This window comes from Talpa europaea (assembly GCF_964194135.1).
Source record: "Talpa europaea genome assembly, chromosome: 14".
Lineage (NCBI taxonomy): Eukaryota > Metazoa > Chordata > Mammalia > Eulipotyphla > Talpidae > Talpa > Talpa europaea.
The window spans coordinates 38,401,686-38,418,745 of record NC_140082.1 but is presented as its reverse complement, the minus strand read 5'-3'; the positions used below and the strand labels follow the sequence as shown (position 1 = coordinate 38,418,745).

Genomic DNA, 17,060 nt, shown 5'->3' with positions numbered 1-17,060 from the left:
TGTCCTGCTTTTTAGAAACAGCCGCTCCCCCATCTTTTGTTGGTTTTAGCCATGGGAAGGATTTGACCTGGGCTTGCATTTTCAACTAGTGACGGCTGCAGTTCCAGAGATCTGAGCCCTCCTTGCTGTTTTAATCCCATGTTGAGAAGACATATTTGAGAAATCATGTAAGACATTACAAAATGATGAGGCAGGGCTGAGTGTCTATCAGATGTAGGAAAGAAGAATCAGAGATTTCATCTCAAATAAATGGAGCAGCAAAGATTAATTAAATCTATAAAATTCTCCAAAGCACATCCTGGTTAAACTATTTAAAGGAACACCTTCATTTATGTGCAAATCACCTGAAAGAGTTGAGCTATTGTCTGGGTGTAAGATTCACTCCTGTATAGTAGAGGCTCTAGAAAAGAGGGCTTACTAACATTTTCTGAGCGATATTAGTTTTATTTATTATCTGAATGGTGAACCCACAGCAACAGGAAAATCCTTGATCCTTTTGTGAGTAAGTTCTCTGTTGACACTGCTATAAAAGCGCTTAGTGGAAGGGATGTAACCAGATTTTAGCTAAAGGGAACAGGTACTTACGCTAGAAATAGTAACTCTCTTCTTCCCTTTTGTCTACACTGCTGTGGACTATTCTCCTAATCCACTGGACATTTTGATCACATAAGAGGGAGACAGGGCTGCAAATTTTCAGCTTGAGACTTCAGTTACTGTGAATATTCACTTTGGAAATGAATTAGCAGTTCCTGGAACTTGACTACCTTAATTGTCCTCCCTTCATCGAAGCAGCTCAATAAAACCACCCTCAATACTGTCATTTTAAGTGTACTCAGCTCAAAAAAAAAAAAGCTGGAAAAATTTATGCCTTAGGGGTTCAAAAGAAATTGTCTTAAAATCTAAGTTTATATTATGTGAACATTTATATTATGTCTCTTCCACCTTAAATATAAATGCTATTTGTCTTTGTTTATATAAATCCTCCATTTGGACACTGTTTCCTAATTAACATAATATCCCCTCTTTCATATCAATAAAAAAATTATATTTCCAGTTTGTTATTTTTTGAGATTTAAAAACTTCTCGCATTTACTATTGGTAATTTTTATAATTTAAAACAGATGAGAGTTACTGTGTGTATATTTTACAGCACAAAAAGGACATTTACTAGTCATTCTTGTTTTTTTTTAAACCAGAAACCAGATACTAATTGTATTCATTCCCCATCAATAATATAATAAAAGGAAATTATTTTGCTGCTCTTCATACTCAGTAATTGTAACCAGAATAAAAGATGACTAAATATCCACAGTGTGTGGAGAGAATCCAGGTTAACTCTTTATTTTCAAAGATTTATTGATCATTAGAAAAAAAAAATCTCCTGCTTTTTTGCAAGCTTCTTTAGAAAAATTATAAATCTTTTAAATAGCAAATATATCTAGGTTGCTAATTCTTTGATGTGGTTCCTGGGAAACTGGATTCACTCATAAATTTGCAGCTGGAGAGTTAAGGCTCTAAAAGCCCCATTTGCAGCGATGTGGCTTACACAAAGTCATTCGAGGAATCAGACGCAATGTTCCCAGACCTTATTCCTTTTAAATGGAACAAGCAAAAAAATATTAAGAGCTTGAATTTAATCACCAAAGAGGACTGTCTTGGAATCAAGGTAGTCTCACATGCAAGTGTGAGAATCCAAGGTTTTAGATTACTAACTGTATTCTTTCCTTTCCGTTCTTTTAAAGTCTCACAAGAGCATTTAAGACTTACATGGGGCTTAGGAATTAAAGAGATCTCCTTTTCTTTTTGAATGTAATGTCTTTCATTTGATAGTGGTATAGTATTAAGTGAATTATAATATCTTAATATCTAAGAATAAGCAATTCTCTTTGCATAATCAAGTATTTAACAGCATGCATTTCTGTCTGTATTTCACTTGAGGAAAAACATTTAATTGAAAAGAGAGGGGTTAATTTTGATTCATTCTATTTACAGACACTTAGCACCATGAACCGGGGGGCTCTGCTGCACTTCAGGCCCCGCACGGCTGTGCTGCTTTTTCTTGTAATATATATCCACACGGAGAGTGAGGACACGCGATATTTAGTGAATATTGCATATTTAGTGAAGGATATTGGTGTTTTGCATATTTCATTTAGCATTCACTTTTCTTCCCCAAGTTTTGAATGATAAGAGCTTTCCTTGTGAAAATTTATGCTTTCAGAAATTTTGCTCGCTGGTAGTTAAAACCCCATTTACCAAGCAACTTCTTTTCAGAAATACTGTTTTTCAAATGATGAAGTCCAAAGTAATATAATTAATTTTGGTTTTCTGAATTGTTCAGAACTATCCTTATTACTAAAACACATTCCTCCATAACATTTTAGAAAAATAAGCTAGAAGGTAGATAAATGTTTCAAATGTCTTGAATATGTATATATAGGCATATATACACAGACAACAACATAAAAATAACACACATATGTACACAATAGCAAACATACATTTATGTATATGTGGTTTTTAAATTAAACATTGAAAGCTTTCTGGAAATAAGTTATCTCCTACCTAAAAAAGAAAAACATAATTTTCTTATTCTGCTTTTCCTTACATAATGCTCTCTGGGACAGCACTTCTGCAATAACTGAATCACCACTATTTAGACATGGATACATGAATCTCATATTTTTATTCTAAATTCAAGTTCACTCATCATATCTAATGTCCTCGAAGCAATCTGAAATTACTGCTATTACACGGGTCGCTAGAAACCAGAGGTACTAATACAAATTTTAAAAAGAGAAAGGAAAAAAGAAGCCCTACACAATTACATGATGGCAAATGGTTTAATCAATTTAATTTTATCACTAAATCCAGTGCTTTCTCGTGAGCTGTCAGAGAGAGTAAGCAGAGCCAGGGGGACAGGGTAATGCCGCAGGGTTTGGTCCCCACCCAGTCCAAGGATCTCGGTCCTGTGACTTTGGCACTGAGTGGGGAATGAAGAGCACCAACCTCTCTACTTTTATCCTTAGCACAACCTTTCTATTTCATTAATTTTTCATGGAATTTCATTTCACAACAAGCCTGTGTCTATTCCATCTGCTCTACTAACTTGGTTCCTTTTGCCAACTTTTATTTGCATTTGACGACGTTCAGCAAGCAGCCCGTTCTCCTACCTCCCGTGATTCATCAGTCTACTTTTACAGAGTCACACCTTAAATTACCGTTTCCAAAATCATCCTCGATTTTCTAAAACTCTATAACTGGTCACCCTGAAACAATATCTAAATTTTAATTACTAACTTATTTTGCTGTCCAATGCCTAAAAAAAGAAAGTGGGGGTTAGATGACTATTTATACGACATTTCAAATATTTCTCCAGAAGTTCCCTCCCTCTCTGTTTGATGATTGACACATCTTACTTAAAACCTTTTCCCTCTGTTCAATTCATGGAACCAGCTGAATTTGTATCTGATCCTAACCTATCTCTAGTGCTTGCATTGAAAGAGCAATTTTTCCCCCAGAAATTTCAGTCATTTTATACATTGTTACTAATGCGTCAAATATTCAAAATATTTTATTTACAAAATGTACTTCATGCTAATTTATGCTTCTTTTAGGAAAATTACATACAAGAAAGAAAGAACAAAAGATGTATGAAAGAGAACCCATGTACTATCTTAATAATTTAAAATATAACTGAATTTCCTCAAATTATCCTGAAATTATTCGGTGGTTCAGAGATTACCTGATAAAATGCTAACAGAGTTATCTTTATACTCTCTACCATTTAGATCATACTGATTGTAATTCTATCTGGTTGATCTGATACTAATTAAAAGCCCTGATGCATTTATATTTATTATTTTGGAATAAAATATATATCTTTTATCATAGTCACACCATCAGTTTTTTTTTTCCTAAAACAGGCAGACATTACTTTAATATTACCAATAGTATAGGTTTGATTGTGCATAATCATCTCTAGTAATTCTTTCCAGAACTACAAAATAAAGTACAGTCTCAGAATTTCTAGGAGAAATGAGCTGTGTGGGTATGCATTGGGGTAGGCGGCAGTCTGGTTTCCGTAAACCACAAGTGTTTCCATTATTTTCTGAAAGTGTCTGAATGAAATCAAACAGAATAAACTAGCTTGTCTCTCACAAGTTTTATGGAGGGGGGTGGATGTTCTCTAATCACATGTACAAGAATTAGATGGTTTCCCTGTCTTTTTCACATTTTTTTGGCTGCCTGTTTTTCTCCTGTTAAAAGTTAAATTTTGACATTTTGCATATGTACAGAAAATACAAATCACTGGTAAATAATTTCTAGGAGAAATTCACAACTAAAAAATAGAACAAAAGATATGCAAAAATAAATGGCCTTAGTTCCTGATCACATAAGGGAAGGGGTTTACTCAGATGGCTTCCTTAAAGCTGATCTGACAGAGAAATGCAAGTTAATACCTGAAAGGCAACTTCTGTGACTATTTTTTTTCCTTGTATTTTTAAAGATAGGTAATACTTCCCAAGTGGCATGGTGACTAAGACTCCCCAGTAGAGTAGAGGAAAATATTTCATTTCAGAAGCTATGGATTGTATTTAATAATAATGAAAGTATCATATCAATTCTTAAGCTGTAGCTGCAGAGTTTTTATTTCAGAGCCCATAGATTATTTTGACAATAAAATTGTAATAAAAAAGCCATACCAAAGCCAGTGCTTGGTATGCATATTGCAAACTGATAGCACTTTACATCACCAGGAAACTAAAAGTTACAGTGCATTTTCAAAAATGACTCATGTTCATTAGAATAGGTAGAAATATACATATAATTGGCAAAATAAAGTTAGCATTTATCTTCATTTCCTTATTTGCATATAGTAAGAGCCCTTCTTTGTGCTCCTAATCAGAGACTTCAGTTAGTACTCAATGACCTTACTAAAATTCCTTAACAACTATCAAAGCACACGTGGATTTTAAATTGTGACAAAACACAGAGCTTCAATATTAAGTCAAAAACTGACGCTATTCTATTCAGTTACTGCTAACATTCATGAATGTAGAAAATAATTTAAATTCACCATTGTTCTTAGCAGAACAGAAAAACAAGGGTTTGTAAAAACTCAGAATTTTAGAGAAACTGATCTAGTTAATGTTTTAACATTTCCCATAGTTGTTAACTGTTTTTTTCTTGTAATTTGATAATTTATATCTACACTGTAACTTTTTCCTAAGAAGTGTTTAGCAGTTTGATTTGACTTTCCTATAGAGACAGCTGTACTCAGACACCACAGAAAATTTCACCTCATCACACGCATCTGTGTGTTTCAGGAGAAGGTGCATAGAGCCTGGTTACTTTCCCCATTCAATTTTTGGCTATGAAAAGAAGAAACTTGGTAAATTCAAAATAACCAAGACCTACGAATATTCCTATAACATTTTGTTTTGAATTGTTATGCCTAAATCTATAGGAAAATGAAGTCCTGCCTTAGTTTTCTTGTTTTTCTGTCTAGAATTGAAAGCTTTCTAAGCTAACATACCTGTCACATAAAGGTAAGAAAAATAAATTTGAAGAAGGCACACTGATGCCCATCAATTTACATTTTATTCCTACAGGTCACTTTATTGTAAAATACTATTCCAAGGTCTTGAATTTTCACTATCCAAAAAGAGCAAACAAAAACACTAAGAAACAGGAACACTTGAAGCATGCACTATAATGTTCCCTCTTTTGTCTTTTAGAGATTATATTTATTATTAAATTCTGTGATTTTTATCAATATCAAGGTTACTTTATGATAGTATTGTTTTTGAAACACATTAATAAATCTATTCCAAAATGAAATTTTCAGATAACAGAATGAAGAGCTGGCATATATTTCAGCAGCTCAAGAATAAATCTAGAGTTATAAAATCACCCCCATTCTGAAAAACCTCATAGAAGTTGTTGGTCCGACTGTGCTCCCTGTGGTCCTGACATGCAATCATAATTAATGACTCTTGAATATTGGCATTTATGTCCTCCAACTGTCTAACTAATTCCTATTATTTGAAAAAGTCATGAAGGACTTGGGGACTGTTGAGAGCAGTTAAGAACAGATGTGAGGGAAACTTATCTTTGGCTGGCTACTAACTACAAAGATAAAAATTCCTGAGGATCTGCCACATTAACCTACCTAACAATGCACCCTGCACTAGAAAAAAGTAGAAAATCAGAAAATGTGAGACTTGTCTGTCTTTCCAGCTGTCTGTCACAGCTCTATATTCATTTATTTTTAAACCAACACATTTCAAATAACAGAAAGAACTGAACTTTTTCCTGCAGACTTGGTCAGGAACTGTTCATAATAAGTTCCTCTCCGGAAAAAAAAAAAAAAAAAGGCAGCATTAGGAGAATCTCCTCTTCCTTTTGTGGAATGCATGAAGGCTCTGATGGAATTTTAAGACACAGCCTCTCGCAGTGGTGGGGCAGTTGCTGATTTCTATGGACCCCTCTGTGGAAGCCCAGAGCTGGCGCTGGGACTAACTTCATTGGGGCAATCTCCAAGGATATTGGCAACAAGGCACAGACATGACAGTGTTAGCAGCAACCTGTCATTCGGCTGCTTTTTCTCATTTTCTGATTTGCAGGGTTGTTTTTTTTTTTTTTTTTGTCACTAACAAGATGTAATCCTTATTTCTCTTTCCTGCATTAATTTCTGCTTTTTTTTTTTTTTTTTTTTTTTTAACCAGGACAAGCCATGTATTCTCTGTGGTCCCAGTGTTTACAAAACAACAAGTATCACTTATCACTTTAAGTAGAAACTGTCAGTCAATTTGGGGAGGCGAATGTCAGGGTTTTGTCTACTCCTTCCTTTAGAGACAATTTGGATGGAGAAGCTGGCATAGGGACTGGTTCCCTCGCTTTTATGAATGTTGGCTTAAGTGAGTGTTTCCTTTGGCACTGTGTGCTAATAATGTTCCCTCTGTGAGGGGCAAAAGCAGCCATGGAGTGAGACCAGGCAGGGAGTCCGCCTCCAGTCTGAGGAATAGGCACCCCAGCTCTGCGCTCTCCTAATTCTACTCCCTGCAAAGGAAAGGCTTTGCTGAGCTGGCTGCTCTGTTTACTGTTCCCTCTGGGCTCCCAAAAGCCCCTGGCCATTGACAAAGGGATCTATCTGAACTCCCGATGAACATGCTGCTTTGTACTCCCATCCCGCCAGCATCCTAAAGTGAAGCTGCTGGAAACAGGCAGACCCACAGACAAGAGCACCACGGAACAGAGCAGAGAGTTAGAGCCGGAGGGAGCTCAGAAATCCAGATCCTTACCTTTTCTCTTTGACCTCCTCCTCCTTCTCCTCTTGGACTTGCATCTGAGTTGACTGCTTAGCCCGCCGGACCCTCTGCTGGTCCCCAAAACCGATGCCATGGTGGGGAGTCAGTAGAATAGGAGAGCAATCCTTTCTTAAACAATTTCACCTTTCCTGCTCTTGCCGCTGCTGCCGCCTCTAAAATGCTTCTGTTTGTGCAAATCAGGGAGTGGATTTACTTTTTAGGACTGAGTGGTCACAGCCTCCCGCCCTCCCTCGCTCTAATTGTTCTCAGTCACTTGTTCCCAGCTGTGCTGAGAGCCACTGAGCTGAGCCGACGCTCCATGGGCAGGAGGGCAGGACAGGCTGGGCAGGCAGGTGCACCCGTTGGTCTGGGCTCCGGGAGCCCTCCTCCTCCAGGCGGCCTCTCTTGATCTGGGCTCCAAAGGCAGGCTTCTACTTTGCGCCTCTGCTAGTTGTTTGGCACCAGCCACTTTGAAGCCAATCACGCAGGGAGCTTGTCTATTTGCTGCTGCAAAGTCTAATTAGATCCAATCGCAGCTGTCTCCTGGCTCTGACATCAGCGCCACCAGCCCTTTCCATCCCCGTCAGCTTGCAAACTCAGCTCCCATTTGGACGGTTAGAGCTGCCCAGGACCCGTGGCAAGGGAAGGCGGCTGCACGGGAGGGGGAACACACCGCGGCAGAGACAGCTTCTCAGGGAGAAGCCTGAGGGGCAGCTGGCAGGAGGGACCCACGATCCCCATTTCAGGCCTTTCAGGCAGCCCATGATACTTCTGCATGCTCTGAAAGATGCAGTGACTCTTTCTCCAAACAGTTTTTAACTAGTCAATTCATTATAATGCCTGTCTGTCAAGGGAAAATCTCTCTCTAAGAAATACTGAGACTGTACTTCCTCGGAAAGAGACTGAGATTTGCAATTCCCTGGGAGACAGCGTCTTTGGGGGTATTCATTTTTCAGAGACTGCTGTTTGTCTGTTTACTTATTTGTTTTGTTTTGTTTTTTTTCCCTTCCTAACCCTTGACTGTTCCTTTGGAAAAGAAAAACATTGTATAAAGATGGAAGTGTTGGGATCTGAGTCTGAATTTTAAAGAGAGAGATATGAATGTGTTGCTTTATTTAAGGAACGATGAAATGAAAGGTAGAGAGGGCTTTCATAGTTTTATTGCCAAATGTAACATTTGGATGAAAGAAAGTAACATTTACCAGGAGGTGGATGGCAAATTGAAATAGTTTTGAACAATTTTTTTAGGGTTATCCTGTTTTTCAAGACCATACTCAGAGAACCCTAAGGATCTAATGTCACACAGAAGAAGGGAAATAATGCAGCCATCATCCTTGCATCTCACATTTAAATCACATAAGCTATTAATTATAACAGTAATGGTTTGGAAAAAAATCCACTCGAAAGTTCATTAGCAAGCATTAACGTGTTGATATGAAAACTGCACCAATATTTCTATTTACGAATTCACTCGCACCCTTTAAGCTCCTTATGAGCCGGGACATTTCCAGAAAATTTTCTTCATCTAAGAAAAAAAAATAATCCCTCTGGGGAACATTGGAAGCGATGAGAATGTTTGCCTGTGTTGTGGGGTGAGAAGATACAGCATAGCTTATTTTTTACTGATGAGCAAGAGAGAAAGGACATCTGATTTCTCAAATCCGAACTCCACTGCTCTGACTTTGGGAGAGTTATTTAAACTGGGCCTCAGTTTCTTCATCTGTGTCGTGGGGTCATAGAAGCAGCTGCCTCATGCACTAAGGTCATTACTCCATAGAATTAGTATAAACAGTGACTGAACTGGTGCACATTGATCACTCTATTCTGATTGTTTATTAAATTGATCCAGTAAATCATTTTGAAAGAATGAGCACGTTATCACAGGTTAGTGTCAGAGAGAAGGGAGGTTTAACTGTCTGATTCATTTCTGACTGAAAAGTTCAATGAAACCAAGGTCCCTGTTCTAGACAGCATTCAACAATTTCATTTCACCAACTGCACAGCTTAACACAGCTGATAATTTCCAGTGAGTGTTGGAAAAATGCATGACTCCCCATTTACTCTCTATCATATGAGAAGTATTTGAGAGCATAAATTATATTGGGAAATGCAACTCTATGTCTCCAACTGGGAAACTTCTGAGCTTCCTACAATATACCTGCTCTAATCCAAAAGTGCCCTACTTAGGTCTTTGCAGACGCCTGGTCACTGAGCTGAAAAACCAAGGCAAATGTTTTAGGCAGGCACCACCAACAAATTCGGTCACCTTCGGGGTGACTGGCATTTATTAACAACCACTCGCCTCCCATCGTCACGGCAGCAGAGATGCTGCCTCTGAGACCCTCCTTTATTGGAGAATGCATGTGGAAATCATGGAAGACAGCGTCTAGCCTCCATGCAGCTTCCAATTTTGGTGGAGTAGGGCAACAAAATTAAACCTGGATTTTAACACTTAGCTTAGATCCTAATTTTGAAATTTGATTAAGATAAAAACCGTAGCCAATCTTTACCTTTATTGAAGTTGCTGTAATTCATTAATTTGGGGGGGTAATTTATGCATAGATATGTGCTATTTTCTTTATTTTATTTACTTTGCATAAGATAATGTATAATTGATGAAGCAAAATGTGATGGTGTAGCAGTACTAAGTTTATACCTCAGAGGAGGAAAGGATTTTGAAGAGGTGCCCAATTACAAATGTTTTAACTCAAGGATGGCTTAAAGTGAGCACTGCTGACAGTCTGCTATTCCTAACGTGAAGCTTTTTGCCTTTTGTGTGTTTCCTTGATCACTTCCGCATAGCTGGGCAGCCTAAAAAGATGAACAGGAGTTGGAAAAGGATCAGGAGCTGTTTCCACCCTGTGGCCCATCAAGAGAGGCCACCAATGTACGTCACCAGCCAGTTTGAGCTTAGCCCTGTTCTTCGCACTGAACAAAAGACCTGGGAGTGGACTCCTAAGAGGAACTGGCCTGTCAGGTCGGCCAAGAGCCCACAGACCCCTGTCAGCTGGGGAGCTAGGCCAGGGAAAGACACAGGGTCCCAGTGTCTGGAGGAAGCCATCCATCCTAACATCCAAATTGTTCATCTGTGCCATGGAACGTGTAGTCAGTCAAGGCTGTATGGGATTGCCTCTGAGACCACAGGGGCACCACACCCGATGCTTATGATGATCAGTGCTGTAGTCACAGTTAGTTTGGCTGGTGTTCTATTTGTTTCATAGATGTCTGTTTCTCTTTAGAGCATAGAAGCAGGAGAAGCCTGCTGCAGCTGCGGTTGGCGGCAGTACGCTGAGCCTGCCAGCTGTGTGGTCACAGCACACGGCAACACTTGCCATTTGTTCTGTTCCCGCATGCTTGAGAGTAGAGCGCAGATGAAATTCCTTTCACAGGTGAGGAAGCTGAGGCTCAAAGAATTTAGGGAACTTGCCCAAGGCCACAATGTTCGGGTGAGGTTCACACTCATCAGTCCTCCTAGCCAGCTGTGACATTTACCATCTTGCTCAGTCACTGGCTTTTATTCTCAAGTCTGGGACTGGTTAATTCTGTGACTCAAAGCCTTCTTTGAGATAGGTGAGAATATGTGAAACGGTGACTCTGAGTTTCAGTGAGTTAAATGTTTGTATAATTTATAAACATACGAAATATATGAATAACTTATAACTCTTTATCCATACCTGCCTATCTCAATACATATAGACATGGATGGGTATCAAGATAGGAACAGACATATGTGAGGAAGGAGCCATTTCTCAACATTAGCATGTACTTCTCACTCTCAAGCACTCCGTATGTTTGTCTCCCCTCAGAATAATCCTACAACGTGAACGGGAAAGTCCTCATCATCTTTTTTTCCCCACTAGCTTTATGAAGACTCTGGGTGTTTAAGCATCTAGACCAAATTACATTACTAGATTACTAGATAGAGACAGAGCCAAGGCTGACTAGAATAGTCCAGTATATTCCACACGAACACATTCAGAATTTTCACAACTTCTCTAGGTGACTTGACCTATGTCTGCACAAGAGGAACCTGAGGTCTGCACCAGAATGTGTGGGCACACACCTGCACTTCTAAACCCAAGTCTTTCCACCCCAGCCGGTTTCCCCCTTGGACTTGTAAAATCAATGATTATTACCAACTTACAATGACATCACTTCTTAATTCACCACAATGTCTGTATTCCCCATCAGTTAACTTGATAGTATAGTTAACTTAGCTTCCTACAGGTAAAAAAAGAGCACCCACAGAAACTAACATGCTTTATTTAGAGTCTGATTTTTAGTTAATATTCCCTCCCCTATAAGATAATTTCCACTAGGGGAAAATAGCAGAACAAAAGATTCCCTGAAGATATTTATGTTTGCTGACTCACTACATCATCACATATAACACTAAATTATTACATTTTACAAACAGAGAAATAGCACCAGAGGGCTTTCTTACTCTTTCATCTTCAGCCATTGTTCTTAAATTTAAATAACTCACATCAAAGAACTTGGACATGAGACCTGAAAGTATTGAAATATCATATATCAAGATAACACCTGATATGCCAAATGCATTCTTACTTGAATTTTCATACAAGGGTATGGAGGTAGCTTGGTGAGAGGGGAGGGACAGTGGAGTAGCAGAGTTTTGAATGTGAAAAATGCTCATTATCGATGCTATTACTAGAATTTTTTTTTCCCTTTGTTCCTTTTCTTTCTCCTAGGCATGCCAAAGGTTTGTGAGAATACCAAATTCATTCTTAACATTTTCCTGAATAGATAAGGTGTACAGCACATTTATACAGAGTTCCATGTGATACTGGACATATAGTCCAGTATCACATGGAACTCTGTATGTCAAAATTATTTGACCTAGGAACTCTTACATATATACATATATATACTGTTTTATATATAATATATTTAAATATTTATATATTCATTGTGTATCTAAATATTTATATTTTGTATTTACATACACTTTTTTATATATAAACATTTTATAGCATATATAATATATGACTTACCTATAATATATAATGATAAATATTTATATATGCTATGTATCATAGATATGTATTATTTGTAAGCATTCTCTATCAATATCTACATCTACATCTACTTATATAGGTATAGCTAGATATAGATAGATGCATAGATGGATAGATAGATAGATAGATAAAATACAAATGTATAGAAGGCTCCCTAGTCAAATAATTTTGGAATACTGAATTTTCTTTATTTCTCAGTATCACAGATTGTGATTTGCCAAGGGAATACTACCTGGAAAATGCAGGTAGAGAGAAAAGTGCACTAAATTTGTTACCAAAGACTCTCCAATTCAATTTACATATGTACTATATCTAGTTTTTGAAGTGGCATTTGACCCCCTAGAGCCTCTTCTGTAAAAGAAGGGAAATAATATCACAGAATTGCTATGAACATCAAATAAAAGCTAGCATGTAAACTACTTTGTGAAGGGACCCTAAGTGCTAAAGTCACTCAAGATATTTATTGTTGTCTTTCAACACACACAGTGCATTGATTCAAATCAATGATTTCCCTTGACCAGGAAAAAGCATTGAAATCGAGATGGTCTTTGAGATAAGGAGAACCCAAGAGAAGGAAATCTTCGTTGTATGAATCCTGCAGGCATCAGAGGCCCATCCATTATGCAATGCAGGTGACCTTGATCATCAATCTTTTCTCCAGGCTAATTGTTAACAACTGATCGCCTTTTTTCCTAGGGATGCAGGTTGTTCTGCAAATAGGCCTGCCAGCTACAGGACAAAGTCCAGCATTGGTGGTTGATGATCTCTGTGGCATTTTGATAAAGTGTGACATTTTACTACTAAATATTTGTGTACGATATGGGAAATAAGGACCAGAAATAATCCTTTTTAACATGCTAAAGAGATTTAATTACTTATATTTACATTTAAAATGCCCTTGGTCGCTGTTTTCTGAAATGTGAAGCCTTAATATTTTATTGAATCCTAAAGAATTACCACTACCTACAGCTTCATTAATGCACATCCTACCCCAGACCTCCCCTGATGTCTTAAACCAATACAGTTCAAAGAGTTAATTTTTTTTTAACATTCCAAATCTTCTCATGGAACCAGTGATTTTCAAAATGAACAATGTCATCTCCCCAGAGTGCTCTGTGACAGCATGAGGAAAGCAAGGAAAGGAAACACAGATGGAATTAATGGTTTCGGGTGTTAATCAATGTAATAAATTGAAACGAAGGGATGGGAAGCTTGTCAGAAATATATTTATGTTATTAGAACTGGGTAGGCTGATGTCATGGATTTATTTTAATTCTCTACCCGGATGTTTAAAGTCTAAACATTTCATTTTCTCCTTTGGTTTCTTGGATGGTCCCGTATTGGAGGCATGGTGCATAGATGATGAAATGTCATATGATATCTCCCCAGCCCTCTCCTTACAGCTGCTGCCAAAACTTGTGTGCAGAGAATTGAAAGGACAGAGACTGTCACATAGTTCAAATGACTTGAACCAGGATCTTTGGACAATTTATGAAAGTGACTTACAAAAATTTGCACAATTCCCTTCTTTTGATTGGGCAGGAAGAGGTAGAACTAGGAAAATCCTAGAAGGAATATAGAAGTGGGCTCTCTGTCGGGTTCTGAACTGGGAAGGAAATTGGGGTTGATAGACAGCTTCCAGCCTCTGTTTCTGAATTCCTGAGGACCACTGTCCAATGACCTTTGGGGTGGGGTAGGAAGACATTCAATTCAGGCCCTTCCTTCCATCTGTCCCTCTGAGCCTACCTGAGAATAACCTCAGAGTAACAGCACCCAGTTCTCCAGGGTAGGGAGAGGGGGAATCACTGTGAGCAAATCCACTCCATATGAGGCTACAGCTAAGCAGATAGTACCCCTGTGACAGAGAGTTAGACATATCAGCAAAAATAGACATTGGTTAGACTCCATGCAAAAGTATGTGGCACAGCTGCAGTCCTCAACAATGTCGCTGTCCTCGGTCAATGCAACTCGCAGGTCACACATTTGAATTCCATGAAATGAAGTAATCTCTTCTTAACCACAACCTTAGACCTTTACAGAGCAGTCTTTGATCTTAGGATTATAATATATTGGAAAATAACTCACACCCTACACAAATTTCCATAGAAAAAGCAGTATTACTCACACTAGTCCCTCCCTTAGTAGACAGCCAGTAGAGGGATGTTGAGTGAGGAACGGTCCTGGAGCTGGAGAGAACCTGGCATGGACTTGTTAGCCAGGTGCGTGTGGGGAGGGCTGGCACCTTTGCAGCTTCACCCTCTTGTTCCAAAGTAGAAGAGAGGTAACGAGTTTCCAATGGAAGCCTTCTCCTCAGATGGATTCTGGAAAAGCTTGGGTCATCACTGTGGCTGCTCAGCTGGATAATTGTCCTAGCCATCTGGGGAGTTCTCCCAACATTTTCTGAGCATGAGTCTGCCATATAGTGCTCACAAGTTCTCTGATTTATTTTCATGCCTTCTTCATATCTTTCAGGAGCATTTGAATTATTTATGACTTCCGAATCCTGCCCAGAGAAGCGTCCAGAAGGGTCATTCTGCTACTAAAAAGAAAGACCCTCAGAAGCCCTTCCCTGCTTCAAGCATGTGTTTCCTTCAAAGCATTGGAGTCAAGATTAAACAAGATTTATAAGGGCTTCCCTGGTGGCACAAGGGATTATGATGCAACCTATGAAGCTGTCCACAGCCTCTGCAGCATGAGTTCGATCCCTGGCTAGGGAGCTACCCACATGGTGCAGCAGACCTCTCCTGGCTGGCCCACTGCTCCCAACAGTATATTTCAATATATCTGCCTGTTCTGTTCCCCACTCTGTCTCTGGTGAATCCTCTCAGCCCCCATACCTCTAGCCTGTATCCCAGTTCTTGTATGCATAATTAATAAATCTTTTTAAAAAACAAGATTTGTAAAAGGTATTGGAACAATGGAAAACTGTGCAAATGCAAGAAAATATTATTGACTGGAATCTGTCCTATGAAGCCAAAAGGTTGGCTTCATAGGTGAGGCAAGACCTGATGATTCAGGTCAGGAGAGTGCCCTGCATAGTGTCCAGCATAATCAGCAGAGTTGCCTAGCCTCTGGCTTCCCTTTCCTTACCTGAGACGGTAGAAGCATCTGTACCCACCTTGTAAGGCTGCTGTGGCGTTGAAAATGTTATGCTTATAAATCTCTCACACCAGTGGCTGGCACATGTTGAAGGATGCTGAAGCATTTGTTACACAACAGTCTAAGTGAGCTTGTGGTTGTGTTTTGACAGCCATGTGGAGGGCTCAGTACCTGTATCAGTTTGTGACCTTGGGGATATTAGCAGGCTCTTCAATGGCAGGTTATTTTCTCTCACTGTTTAAGACAGAAGCTAAGTGAGTGAGTTTTCTTCCTTGGAATAATGTGGGTATAAGAGAAAACAATTACTTTATTAATTCATGTCTCTCTTTCCTTTATCAAAGTGTCACTAAGAGATATTTTAGAAAAAGAATGGGAGAAACAATAATTCAGTAATATCCCAAGATAAATGAATGCGAACAAGAGAGACTTAGAGCTGGGTAAACAAAAAATGAACAATGTGTGTTTCTGAGATCCTCAGAGTGGGTTTTTAAGCTTGAATTCAGTGAGAACGTAGTTTAGATGTGTGAAACATAGGTAGTGTTGGGCCTCAGTTTCCTCATCTTTACAACAGAGGCGTGCATGGAGAAAAATCTTTCAGCAGCATTGTGACGGTTGGATAAGGATTCGCATAGTGTCTGCACCCATATTCACACACTGAAGATGCTGCCTGTCTTGTGTATGTCCTCTGCTGCTACCCAAACACAGGGTCTTGATATCCATGGCCTTTGGTCTTGTGACATGTTCCCCATGAGAAAGTTTGGCATGACATTATAAAGGCGAACAGGAAGTTCAACACTATGTACTACAGTTATCCTAGATGGCATTCCAACCTAAAAGCGCTTTGGCTTTTGTGAAGCCTAATTTGGCTATCCATCCCCTCGAAGTGACCACAGTCTGTCTAAAGTCACCATGATTTTCATGGGACATTCTACCTCTGCTTCTCAAGAAGGAGGAAGATGGGTTTTCTCAGGACCATGGAAAGCAATCCATGTAAATTGCAGTTTGAGTGCAATCAATACATGTGACAAACAGCAATACTGGCTCTGGGGACATAATGAAGGTGTGACTGTGTAAACCTTAGATGACAATGGAGGGGAAATCACAGGGCAGGGCATATTGAATAAGTGAGGTCAGAATGAGCTGCCTGGCTGGGGTCAGGCTTCCCGCTGCTCCAATGTCTGTGCTCTTGTCCCTGGTAATTGTTAGTGGCAGTGGAGCCCCAAGGAGGGAGGGGGAGTATTCAGCCAGTTTGTTCTGCATCTCAATGCAGCTGCTGCTGATTCCTCTGCCAGTGACCACTGTACTGCAAGCAGGACTCCACAGAAAACACAAAGCCTCTTCCTTAGGAGTCAAGAAGCCAGGCATTAAAGCAATAATGGATTCTGGGGACTCTCCTGGAGAAAGACTGGAATGGGAAATCATTTTGGGCTATTATTAAAATGTTTTCAGTTTCTTTGGTATCTAGGAAACAGTGATAAATGAAGGGAAATATGCTAATATGATATTCTTTTAAGAAAGGAAAATTTGAGCACTAATTTTATCTTACATCTATCACCTATTGATATATGCATGATGTTGTGTAAATAATTTCAATATTGAATTTTAACAT

General features: G+C 38.9%; 1 protein-coding gene across 2 annotated transcripts in view; it reads right to left on the bottom strand.

Annotated features, from left to right (window-relative positions):
* ADARB2 (adenosine deaminase RNA specific B2 (inactive)) overlaps nucleotides 1-7,407 on the bottom strand; it is a gene marked incomplete at both ends in the record, with an annotated part of 448,147 nt that extends 440,740 nt beyond the window's left edge. For both annotated transcript variants that reach the window (XM_084254372.1, XM_084254373.1), the window contains one exon: nucleotides 7,308-7,407. In XM_084254372.1, the coding sequence (XP_084110498.1) occupies nucleotides 7,308-7,407 (100 nt within the window). The remainder of the gene's footprint in view (nucleotides 1-7,307) is intronic.
* Between the last annotated feature and the right edge of the window lie 9,653 nt (nucleotides 7,408-17,060).